General features: G+C 32.1%; 2 protein-coding genes across 2 annotated transcripts; one reads left to right on the top strand and one right to left on the bottom strand.

Annotated features, from left to right (window-relative positions):
- The first annotated feature begins 369 nt into the window (after positions 1 to 369).
- Positions 370 to 3,153, top strand: LOC112792282 (putative clathrin assembly protein At1g03050). Its single transcript, XM_025835456.3, has 2 exons — positions 370 to 1,414; positions 1,499 to 3,153. The coding sequence occupies exons 1-2, from the start codon at positions 697 to 699 to the stop codon at positions 2,611 to 2,613; spliced, it is 1,833 nt and encodes a 610-aa protein (XP_025691241.1). The 5' UTR covers positions 370 to 696; the 3' UTR covers positions 2,614 to 3,153.
- A 115-nt stretch (positions 3,154 to 3,268) lies between these two features.
- On the bottom strand, positions 3,269 to 4,519 carry LOC112792283 (large ribosomal subunit protein eL42). The gene is made up of 4 exons (XM_025835457.3): positions 4,254 to 4,519; positions 3,985 to 4,164; positions 3,609 to 3,683; positions 3,269 to 3,506 (listed from the first exon to the last, which is right to left on the bottom strand). The coding sequence occupies exons 1-4, from the start codon at positions 4,254 to 4,256 to the stop codon at positions 3,447 to 3,449; spliced, it is 318 nt and encodes a 105-aa protein (XP_025691242.1). The 5' UTR covers positions 4,257 to 4,519; the 3' UTR covers positions 3,269 to 3,446.
- Positions 4,520 to 12,821: the final 8,302 nt, after the last annotated feature.

Genomic DNA, 12,821 nt, shown 5'->3' with positions numbered 1-12,821 from the left:
TTTACTTTGATGTTTCTAATTTTGCCTTAATGATATAAGTGCTCAATTCTTGAGTTTGGCAATGTTGTCTTGTGTATGTTAATCTTTCTAATTTTGTTTCTTCAGTTTTAAATTTTTAATTAAAATTAATGTTTGGGACAAAAACAGCCAAGATATTGGTTGCATGCATGCATGCATTTTGCATATCAAGTTAAACTGCGAAAGCCAGTTCAGACTCTATATAAGGAAGGGAAAATATTTTAGTTAAAAATAGAAAAGAGAAATATCAATATAGAATCATGAATAATATGTAATGCATTGCAGAACTAAAATTAAAATTAGAAGGCCTAAATAGGTGAAGGTGGCGTTGAAAAGGTCAACGGGTGAAGAAAGGGAAATGCATATTCATTATTATTTGGATTCCACATTTTGATGCTAACAAAACGGAGCAAGCTTTTCTAATTTGAGGCAAGTCCTGATGTTTGGACCCAAGCTTGAACAGAGAGAGAGAGAGAGAGAGGCCAAGGGAAAGGAAAGGAAAGGAAAGGAAAGGAAAGGAAAGGAAGAGGGAGAGGGTAGACTATCTTTGTTTCTATCCTCTTCTCTTTTCTTTTGTTCCCCTTGAGAGCTTAATAGTTTGAAGAAAAAGAAGCATCTTGTCCTGGTTCTCTCAACCTCCAGAAGCAGTTGGAGGTTGATGACAGATTAATCATCAGAATGGGTCCAAGCAAATTGAGAAGAGCCATTGGAGCAGTTAAGGATAAGACAAGCATAGGGCTAGCCAAGGTGGGAAGCAGCAGCTCATTGGGGGATCTTGAAGTGGCAATTGTGAAGGCAACAAGGCATGATGAGTACCCTGCTGAAGAGAAGCATGTTAGGGAGATCCTGAGCTTAACATGTTACTCGAGGGCCTACGTTAGTGCCTGCGTTAGCACCATCTCCAAGCGTCTAAGCAAGACAAAAAGTTGGACGGTTGCTTTGAAATCCCTCATTCTCATTCAAAGGCTACTATCAGATGGAGATCCTGCTTATGAGCAAGAAATATTCTTCTCAACTAGGCGCGGCACTCGCCTTCTCAACATGTCTGATTTCAGGGACAGGTCCTATTCTAGTTCTTGGGATTTCTCTGCATTTGTGCGCACCTACGCCTTGTATCTTGATGAAAGGCTTGAGTACAAGATGCAGAACAGGCGCGGAAGGCGCAGCAGGTTTGGTTTTGATGAAGATGATGAGCAAAGACAAAGAGATAAAGACAGAGACAGAGAAAGATATATATACAGAGATAAAGATAAAGATAAAGATAAAGACAAGGATCTTGATATCAAAGTCAGTACAAAAGCCACACCTTTGAATGATTTTAGGACCGAGCTACTATTTTCCAAGATGCAGCATTTGCAGTTGCTTCTTGAACGCTTTATAGCTTGTCGTCCCACAGGTTTGTAGTAGCATAGAACAAACAAATTCACATTATCTTATTTATTCCCTTAGTTGGTTCTTTTTGTTGTTTTCAACATGGCAGGAGTGGCAAAGACCCATCGTATTGTCATAGTGGCTCTGTATCCTATTGTGAAGGAGAGCTTTCAAATATATCATGATATGACAGAGATCATGAGCATCTTAATCGATCGTTTCGCCGAAGAGATGGAGGTACAAGAATGCAGCAAAGTGTATGATGTTTTCTGCCGCGTTGGAAAGCAGTACGACGAGCTAGACATGTTCTATACCTGGTCCAAGTCCATAGGCATTGGGCGCGCATTCGAGTATCCGGATTTAGAGAAGGTAACAGCCAAGAAGCTGGAGCTCATGGATAACTACATCAGAGAGAAGTCCAGAATAGCCAAATGTAGAAAACTAGAACAACAAGAACATCAAAGTGAAGATGAAAAAGCAGAGGAACCTGAACCACAAGAGGATATGAATGCAATTAAGGCGCTGCCGCCGCCAGAAGAAGTAAAGGAGGAGCCAGTAGAAGAAACAAAGGAAGCAGAGCCCAAGAATGAAGAGCCAGAGCAAACAGAGGGGGATCTATTGAATCTAGGAGATGACACAGTGACAACTCATGAATATGGGGACAAACTAGCCTTGGCATTGTTTGATGGGGCTGCACCAGCAACAAATAGTGACACCAAAGCTCTTCCATGGCACGCTTTTGATGATTCAGCAGATTGGGAAACAGCATTGGTTCAATCAGCAAGCAACTTGTCCAACCAGAAGCCATCACTTGGGGGAGGCTTTGACACCTTGTTGTTGGATGGTATGTACCAACATGGAGCTGCATATTCAGCCATGCAAGGACCAGGTTATGGGGTAAGTGGCAGCAATAGTAGCGTCGCACTAGGCTCGGCTGGAAGACCTGCCATGCTAGCATTGCCGGCACCACCATCTCCGGCAGGTGGTTTGACTTCGTTTGGTGCAGACCCTTTTGCAGCTTCATTGGCTGTGGCACCTCCACACTACGTTCAAATGTCAGAGATCGAAAAGAAACAGAGGTTGTTGATGGAGGAGCAACTAATGTGGCAGCAATATGCAAACCGTGGGATGCAGATGCAGGGACAAGTTGCATACCCAAATGTACAAGCTAACAATACGTACATGGGAGGGTATCAACAAAACTATTGGGGCTATTCTCATTAAAGAGAAATTTTTAAATCCTACAAAGGAAACCACATTCTTCCTCCACATGAATCTTATACAGATGATTCATTTTGAAAAAAAAATTTGTGAAAAGTAATAGAAATCCACTTGAATAAAAGATGGAAATGAAATGTGGAGTGAGAGTCTTTTGCTTCACGGAAGGTGAAATCATTAAATTAGAAACATTGCTTCATTAGTTTGGACATACCTCATCACTGTCCCTTTCTTCGTTGTTTCATTGTTAGTGTCTTGCAACTGGTTTAACCCCGCACGAGTGTATTGAGTTGTCTTAAGTACTCTTATAGAATGCTAACTAGAATCACAATCAATGAATCAACGATATTCAACCACTCGGAAATGATCAACTGTCTACACGATATAGTTTTCTCCAAGGCCACGGTGAAGTGAATTGATTCTATGAAGCAGCATTTCTTTTTTTTATTTCGTTTTTCTCTTTTGGGAGTGGTTGTTGCTGTGTGTGATAGAAAGGAAGCAACATTTGTTACAGCCTTATATCAAATGAAACATTTATTCTCATCATTTAACTGCTAAGCACCTTATGCATTATGCAGATTTAAAAAGTATACCATCAAAATACGGCCATGCATCGCGTACCACATAAAATAGCCCAGAAAAATACAAATGTACGGCCAAGTAAACAAAGGATACTAGTCATTGATATTAGAATACTTCTCAAACGCAACGTACAAAATTTAAGTATAGCTAACAGATCTTCAGATTTTAAGAACTTAACACTGGCAAGAAGGAAAATGCTGCAAATAGCAAAGGATAAAAAACAAAATAAGATGAAACAGCAAACTGGAGCAATGAAATTAGAAGAGGGAAGTTCCTTTTCCCTTCTTGTCACCACCAATCTCAAAGTGCTTGCATCTCTGCAAAAAAGTAACATGGAGGAAAACCATTAGGTACTACTACTCTCCGCAGCCCAAAGCCAAGAAGACAATGGTGAAAGCAACAAGACCACATGTCAATACCTTAATAGGATGCTGGGAGACATGTTTGCAGCCCTGGCATTGAAGCCTCAACACAATTTTCTTGGTGGTCTTGGCCTATTTTTAACACAACATAAATCAACAATCTAAATAACAGCTCAATTACAAATCAACTTTAACGAGTATCACAACAATTGACCAATACCTAAGGAGATTAATAATCTATTCCTCTAAATTACATCACCTAACTGATATCTATCCTACAGAAAAAACCAATCTGAAAAAGCATGATCTTTTTAGGACTATTTAGACCACTAAACCCCCTTCCCTCCTCAATTTTTTCTCTAGGATTGAACCCTAAAGTCTAGGACAGGCTACCCTGCAAGTAATGAAAAAAGGTGATAACGATTAGACTTACCTTTTTGTGGAAGACGGGCTTGGTCTGGCCACCATAACCGGATTGCTTGCGGTCATAACGGCGCTTACCCTGAGCGGCGATGCTATCCTTGCCCTTCTTGTATTGGGTAACCTTGTGAAGAGTGTGCTTCCTGCACTCCTTGCTCTTGCAGTACGTCTTCTTTGTCTTCGGAACGTTCACCTACACATATCGATCAATTCACTGAAAATTAACGAAACCAATTCAAAAATTGAACAATTTAAGGGCTCAGAAAGGAAGGAGAGGTCTACCATGGTAGCGGCGGTGGTGAAGCTGTTGCAGGGGATCGTAACACCTGTGTGGAGCTCTGCACCTGCGAAAATTGGAAACGAAGAACGGTGCTTGGGTTTTATTGGCTTTGGGAATTAGGGTTAAAGGGTCCTATCGCAGGTTGGGCTTTAACTGGGTAAGAGAGATGGACTGTGGCCCATTAACTCCAATTGGATTCTCTATTTTCTTTTAGGGGTCGTATCAGAGTGACTCTTTTCGAGGTACAATTTAGAAAGAAACATTTCCTGAACCAAGAAAAAAATACTTCAAGCAACAAAAATAGCCATCTTTAATTACGGGTCTACCTCAAATCTATTTATCTATTAATAATATATTAAAACATATATCATACCAAAAAATATATATATATATATATATATTAAAACATATAAAATAATCTCTAGATGTATTCTTAACTTTCTTATTTTCTATCATAATACCACATAAAATTTAGTGACTCTAGATTTATTTTTAGAACTTTTACTTTTCTTTCTTCAACTATAATAAAAAAACAAAAAAAATATAAAAATATCATAAAATCTCCCGTTAAAATTATAAAACGTTAGAAAGAATAAAATTCAATGTAAATCAATGTAATAATTTCACTTTAAATTTCTATTAAATTTTTAATTAAAAGATTCAATTTACAATTACTATATCCATAAAAAAAATATAAATCCGAACCAAACTAAATTAATTACAATTTAATTAGTTTGATTCTAATTTCAAAATCTGAACCAACTCGACCCATACTCATCCTTATTTTACATTGATCTTAAGATCACATTACAAGAAAAAAAAATTCTTAAGATACCACTAAAATTATCAAATATTACAAACAAAAAAAAATCAAAATTAAATGTATAAATTCTTTTAGGATTTCACAAAGTTAGAATAATCAACCTATTTTAAATATAATTAAAAATAACATAATTATATATTATGTAATAAGATATTACAACGACGGTTATTATAGCGGTCATAAATAACAAAGAACAATATAAATGTATATACAGTTAAATACATGTTTTTTTGTAGTGTTATTTTATTTTATTTTTTTTTCTTAAAGAAAAATATAAAAGGTAGTTTTCAGATTCATTCTAGGTTTCTTAAAGCTTTTAACATGATGTCATATGAGTTTAAGTGATTTTAAATTTATTTTTAATCTCTTAGATTTCTGTCTTTTATCTTTATATTATATTTTAAGATTCTTATTTTAAGATTCTTTTTAACTTTAACTTTTCATATTCTCTTATACTTTATTTTTATCTAAGTTAAATATTGTTTTTAATGTTAATATTAATTTTATTTTAATAAGTATAAATTTGATTAAAATCTAATTTCTTCTCTTCTCCTTTCGTATTCATCCTTATTTTTATATTTACTATATAAATCAATATTCATTTCAGACATTTTCTTTATCTCCTCACATAAACTCATACCTCTTTCTCTTCCTCTTTCTACCTCTCCATTCTTACTAATTTTTTGCACAACTAAAATTTGGTTGATGAATACAACTTTTTTTAAATTTGCTAAACATATGTATTAGGTCATTATGTAATTGTATTTATTAATTTTTTTTACTTCTTTGTATAATTGTATTCATAATAAGTTATATATATAGTGTATTTGTTGCATATATATATCACTTCTTTTTTTTTCAACAATGTATATTTTTTAAATATCTTTTAGTTGTAATAATATTATTAAAAATACTTGTTGTGATTCATGAAAATTAAAATTAAAAATTTAAATGTCTTTTTTAATTATTAAAATATTAATAATATTAATATTTATATTTTATCTAATAATTTTATCATTATATTATAGTATTTAATAATATTATTATTAATATTAATAATAATATTTTAATAGTATTCAATTAATATGACTAAAGGTATAAGAAAATTGTCTTATAAAGAATGAAAGTTTTAAGATAAATCACTCATGAATTGGCTCATAACTTTCATGAATACCAATTCAAGAACAAGGTAGTAAGTAAAATATAAATTTATCTATCTATTAGTAATATATTAAAACAGAATTTAAAATAGTCTCTACATACATTTGTAGTCTTCTAACTTTTTACTATTATGCTATGTCAGTTTAAATGATTAATTAGTACATGTTATTTAATTAAATTATCTTTTAATCTTTTTATTTTTTTATTTAAAATATTTTTGTAATCCGAACCGAACACATACTCATGGTGAAACAACTCTATAGTACTGAATGAATGAAACATAATCCAGTGTATTAAATTAAATTCAAACTCCTTTATGCTTACCAAACTGAACAGTTACTCATAGTGAAAGAATTGTATAGTACTTAATGAACGAAACATAATGCATTATACAAAAGCAAATTCAAAACACCTTTGTCTACAATTTAGATATTATCAATTCAATTCAGAGTAAAAAATACATACGTCCATTCAATTCAATTCAAATAAAATTAACAATCGCATTCCATTCAATTCGATTTAAAATTGAACAATCCAAACCTCATCAGCATGATTCGTTTTAGAAGAATAAACCAGATCGTTCTCATTCAACTGATTTGAAGTTGAATCATTCATTAATTCCATTTAAAATTGTGAATCAAAGAAGAAAACAAAGAAGAAGAAAACGTGAATAGAGGAGAACGACGCTTATTAGGTTGAAGAACGAAAATGCGAGAAGAGAACAAGGTTTACGTTGAGAAAGGTTTATCACGCAACAAAAGATTTACGTTATATGAGGCATGTGTATAACAAACGACTGAGGGAGGGGGAAACGCGCGTGTGAAGGAAGTTACTTAGATAGCTTGGATGAAAAAATTACATGGATGTAGAGCTTTTCTAATATATTTTTGGTACTTGCTATGGTGTCTATATATAATTGTTTAACTTACTAAAAGAAGATAAAAAGTTAATATTTAATTTTAAAAATATAAAATAAATAATTTTTAAATATTTAAAATTTATCATAAAAATAAATTTAGTAAATTCGACACTAAATTCATAGACACAAAAAAATTTACCAATTTTTTTTTGACATTGAAAAGTGGAATACATTTATATGGTAATTTAACGAATTCTTTAAAATTGGATTTTTAATTCTTATAATTTTTTTAAAAATTCAAAAATATTCAAAATGTAAATAACTACTTCTACTCACTAAAAATTTAAGTGCTCACAAATTTAATCATGAAAAAAAAATGTTGTACCTATGAAAAATAAATTCTAATTAATAAGACTAAATAAAACATAAAAAACTATTCAAATTTCTCAAATTATTCTTTCTTAACCAACTTCAATTTCACAACCTCTCTCCCTCTTTTTCTTTTACCACCACACTCACTTTCAACTTAACAAGCCCAACTTCATGGTCCTCCATCAACTCACCCACCATTCCTCCTACCTTCTACTCCGACAATTCCCTCACTGTCTGGATTGGCGCCAACGCTAGCCCATCGGCTCTAGAGCCTCTCTTCGCTTCCTATCCTCCATGTCTCCATCTCCTTAACGGCTCCGGTGCCACTATTTGGGGGTATTGCCCAACGCCTCCTCCGTAACAAGATCGTGGCAATTTGCTAATTACAAATGGAAGCTGCACCCATTCTGTAGCACATGTTTGACCACCCCACTGATATATTTGTTCTCTCTTAAAATTTCAATTTTTGGTAAAATTTTGAGATTTGATTCTTACTCTTTTATCCTTTAGAATAATGAGAATTTAATCCTATATTAAAACAGTAGCATACTATATTAGAATCAGGATTTTAAATTTCTTTATGAATGTTTTGCGCAGCCTTATTTTAGAATAAACTATTTTTGGCACACTGACAAAAAAAAAAAAGACTCAACAGAATTTATTAGTGGTATCAAAAGTGATGTTTCGGTAACGATAAAAAAAAGAAAGAGTCCTGATAGGGAGACAATGAGGTATCTATACAATATGTACAATAGGCTGTTTATTTGGCCCAATATATATTAATAATGTAAATTAAACATCATTATCCCCAATTTTTAGTTGCTTTTTGTGATATCTAACTGTTTATTTTTAAGACCCTTACCCGACCCAAGACCCGGTGAAATCACACCAAACTAGTCCTTAAAGTGTTCGGGACCGAGCCGGATTTTCGGGTCGGGCCGGACCATGCACACCCCTACCCTTCATCACCTACCATTACCTACCCTCCAAAAAATCTCATTGTTTGTTCCGCAGAAAAATCCCCTTTCTCCGCGCCCCTACCGTGTGCGCAACAACCTACTTTCTACTGCTCTGTTTCTACGCAATGTGTAGCCTCCGTTCCTGCCGACCGGAACTATCGCGCTCCGCCTCCTCGCACCAACGTCCTCGCCAGAAGAATCTCCGTCACTCCTCACGCGGTCGAACATCCGTGACCTGCAATTGTCAGCGTCGCCGACGTGAGTTGCAGCCCCAAATCCCGCGCTCGCATCATCTCAGCGCTGCTGCGTGCCTGGATCTTGTTGAATTACTCGAAGAATAAACATCCGCGAAAACTGAGAAAGTGAACATCCAAATATAAATCATAACCAGCAATCATTGTCTACAACTAAGCACCCAAGAATAACCATCCACCTTCACAGAAAAAGTGAACATCCGGCGACAGGAAGAAGACATAAATTGGCTGCGATAGAGGCGCTGGACGTCTGGGTTGCTGCTGTGCTGCGAGCTCGACTCACACAATATGGGCGTCCTCCCTACGTACGGTGGCCTATGCAGACGACGGCGCCAGTAGAAAAAGTGTCAACGCGATGTTCGACGGCGACTGGTAACTGTGGCGGCACTGTACCGATTTTTACTTCGAGAAGAGAGTGAGAGAAGAGTTTACACCGTATTGAGAAAGGGAGATAATCCTTATTTGATTCTGACGGAAATCATGATTTGATTCAAATTTTAAATGTGAAATTACTCAAAATTAATTAATTGCCATAACTACTCAAAATTAATTAATTGCCATAACTAACGAAAATCATGATTTGATTCAATTTTAAATCGAAAACTACTCAAAATTAATTAATTGTTTTTAATTTAATTCTTATTTTAATTTAACCCCATTGTACATATTGTATAAAACATACATTGGCTCCTCATACTTTTCCAAAAAGAAAAAAGTTTGTGAGATTAAGTGGAAACGATAAAAAAATATTAAAAAGGATAATTTAAAAATATAATAATAATTTGATTTTTTCATTAATAAATTTCTTAATGCATACATCTTTTGTGATTAAAAATAATTATTTACTCGATATTCAGAACAATGGCATAGTTTAATGAACCCATAACTAAGAAAGTTTCATGCATCTCATTTCAGTTGCTTATTATATTTAGCTAAGAAAAAGCGGTGCAGAGAAAATGTGATTCACCGTGTGCTTCACTTAAATCTCATTCTTGATGAGAAACGCCTGAGTCAAGTTAAATTGTCTTTTTTGTCTATCAAATACATGTTATTCAATGCATTCAAAAGATATAAGTGAAACTATGACATTTCAAATAGTCAAATGCTGACAGATGTTAAAAAGAATTACGTCTAGATTGATCCAACCAATTGCATAAGTCTCCCAAATAAATTATACACATTATGCAGGTAAAAGAAGATTACACACCAAATAATAATACGGCTAAACGAAAACAACTACTTATTTACTACAATAAATCTGTCATTCTTGCAGATCATCTAATGTTCTCCTAAAGTGAGCAAGGCTACAAAACCTATAAGGCCGATTCTCATGATTCCAGTTACGCCACCTGACATCAGATAATTCGTTAATTAAGATTTATCAATCAAATTTAAAATACACTTTTTCAAAACATGTAGTAATTAAATTTATTTGTTTGCAATCGGAAAGAGTCGAGGATGGCTAGGAAGCGGCGCAATAATTGGTAGACGGATCTAAGCTCAGGTAAGCAAAAGTGTCAGAGGACCATCAATCTCCTTTTAGTCGACACCAGTTGCCCTACACAATGCTCTGTACAGGTGTGCCACGCATGTCGATCCCCAACTAAACTGTATGATCCCAGCAAAATTACAGAATAGCGGCAGAAACTTTTAGTGCATCCCTGTCCCAGGCTTATCTCCAAACATAACGGTCCCAAACAATAACATTATGTGGCACTTCACGTACCTCTAAGAATGAGAATGTATTCTTCGTTTTAAGGTATTCTTCGTTTTTTTACTACTTCATAGAATAAGAATGTATTCTTCGTTTTTTTATTGAAGTCGATCCTTTTAAGGTACAATTTATAATTTTTTATAATATTTTTCATATACTCATTCTATTATATTATTTTTTTGATGATTTTTTATTTGTTGTTACTCTAAGTTATTGTTATCGTCTAATGTTCCAGTTCGATTGTCTTTTGCCACAATCATTTACAATGTATCATATCCATGAAATACCTCATCGAGTTATTTTCACTGATTCGGGTTCCAACTACATGGATGTAAGCGTTCAAAGAAGAGGCAATAGTCTCTACTTTATCGAATGATGGTTGGATCTACTCACCTATTATGACCAACCCAATGGAATGTGGTTAAAGTTAGATTTCTTAAGAGTAGCTCGATTTTTTATTGAGGAATGGCATCCACAGAACTTTATAGGGCAAGTTCAAGTTCCATCCCCTCCATGCTTTTTACGTCTGCCCGAAAATTTTCGAAGTGGAGCACATAATGAAATTAAATTCCCTCAGTTTCAGTTCAGTTTTGCTAAATTCGTGACAAATTCAGATATGCAATTTCAATGATTGGTAATATATTTAAATTTTCTTAGTTTAAGCTGTTCATTATTAGAATAATTTTTTAACATATTTTGATTTTTTCAGAAAGCTTATCTAACAAGAGGATGGTTTGATTTTGTACGAATTCTAAATATTGAAATTTACGATGTTATTTCAGTTGGTTATCGTTACAAGAATGATTCTATACTATACGTGACTAAGGACTAGAATAGATTCAATATTGTTTAGGTAATTTAGTTTTACTATTAGTATTTGATTAAATTATAATTATAAAATTTTAAATTATTGCCTCAATTTATATATTACGATTATTTTTTGTGGATTTGCTATTTTTAAATAATTTAATAAAATGAAGTAGTGTCAGATATTATTAAGTTTATTTTTATCCTTTATTTTTTTATTTGTATTTTCATTATATTTGACAAAAAATAACCTACACATATATTAAATTGTTGACCTAAAGACAATTTATTTGCCAATAAAAATAGATTTTATTTATAATTGGAATAAAATTTATTTGCCAATAATCGGTGGATAAAATTAAAATTACACCCGTGTCATATAATTATAATTGATTAATTGGTATAAAATGAAATTATACCCGTTCCATGGGTAATAATCTAAATAATTATATCTTAACAAAATATAATTTGAAATAATTTATAAACAATTATTTTAACAAGAATAATTATTTAATAATTGATTTAAAAATCAAGACAAAAAATAATTATTAATAATAGTATTATTAGCTGGTAAATAATATAATTTCAAATTATTACTTGAAATATAAATAATATATGGAAATCTATTGAGTAAATTAATGATTTTGCACCTTAGTAATTTGACAATTATTACTCAATTAACCAGTTAATTGAATTAGTAATAATAATTTTCAATTTCAAATTTTGTATATTAAGTAGTTATTAAAAACTGGGTAATAACGATTTACACGGAAAAATCATTGATAAATTCAATTAACCATATAAAAGATAATATACTAATAGTTTTAGTATATTATTTATGGCAAACGAAATTATTTCCTCAAATTTTCTATTAAAATTGAAATTAGTAATAGTTTAAAAAAAAGTTTATTAATAAAATTACTAATAGTCACATTTTTATACACAGGATATATATTTTCTATATATTATTTAAAAAATATAATGAAACACGAATAATGAATGAGTATGTTATTTCTTCGACTAGCTAATTAATGCAAAATCGAGTACCATTTTTTATTCGATTGAGATCATATTCTGTTTGGTGAAAGTTTCAATCACCTTAATTAAATTCTGTATGTGTGCCTTAACTTATATAGGTAGTAATATGTTACATATTATTTGGTATATCTAAGTAGTTATTTCCCATAGCGGAGATGTAAAAAATCATATTAAGGTTTATTGCCAAATAATTAGTGGATGAATAATAGTAGATTATATTATTTTGAGAAAGTATTTTTATTATAATTATATCAAATCAATATTTAATTATGATAAAATATGTTAATTATAATTATATCATAGAATTATAATAATTATGATATTTATGTTATATATTTTAATCATTTATGTACGTAAATAATTAGAAATCAAAATATAACTTATAATTATCTGTGCTATGCAAGATTAAATAAGATATATAATAACATAAATGATTTGTTACTTATACTGATTAAATACAATAAATACATATTAATTTAGTTAAAAAAATCACTGTCTCTTATGTTTTTCTATTTATTTTTTAATTTATTAAATTCAATTAATTATAATAAATTAATTATATCAACTAATTAATTCAATCAAT

This window comes from Arachis hypogaea, chromosome 13 (genome assembly GCF_003086295.3).
Source record: "Arachis hypogaea cultivar Tifrunner chromosome 13, arahy.Tifrunner.gnm2.J5K5, whole genome shotgun sequence".
In the NCBI taxonomy this organism is placed as follows: Eukaryota; Viridiplantae; Streptophyta; class Magnoliopsida; order Fabales; family Fabaceae; genus Arachis; species Arachis hypogaea.
Note: the sequence above shows the minus strand (reverse complement) of the source record. Positions and strands in the feature narration are given on the sequence as shown.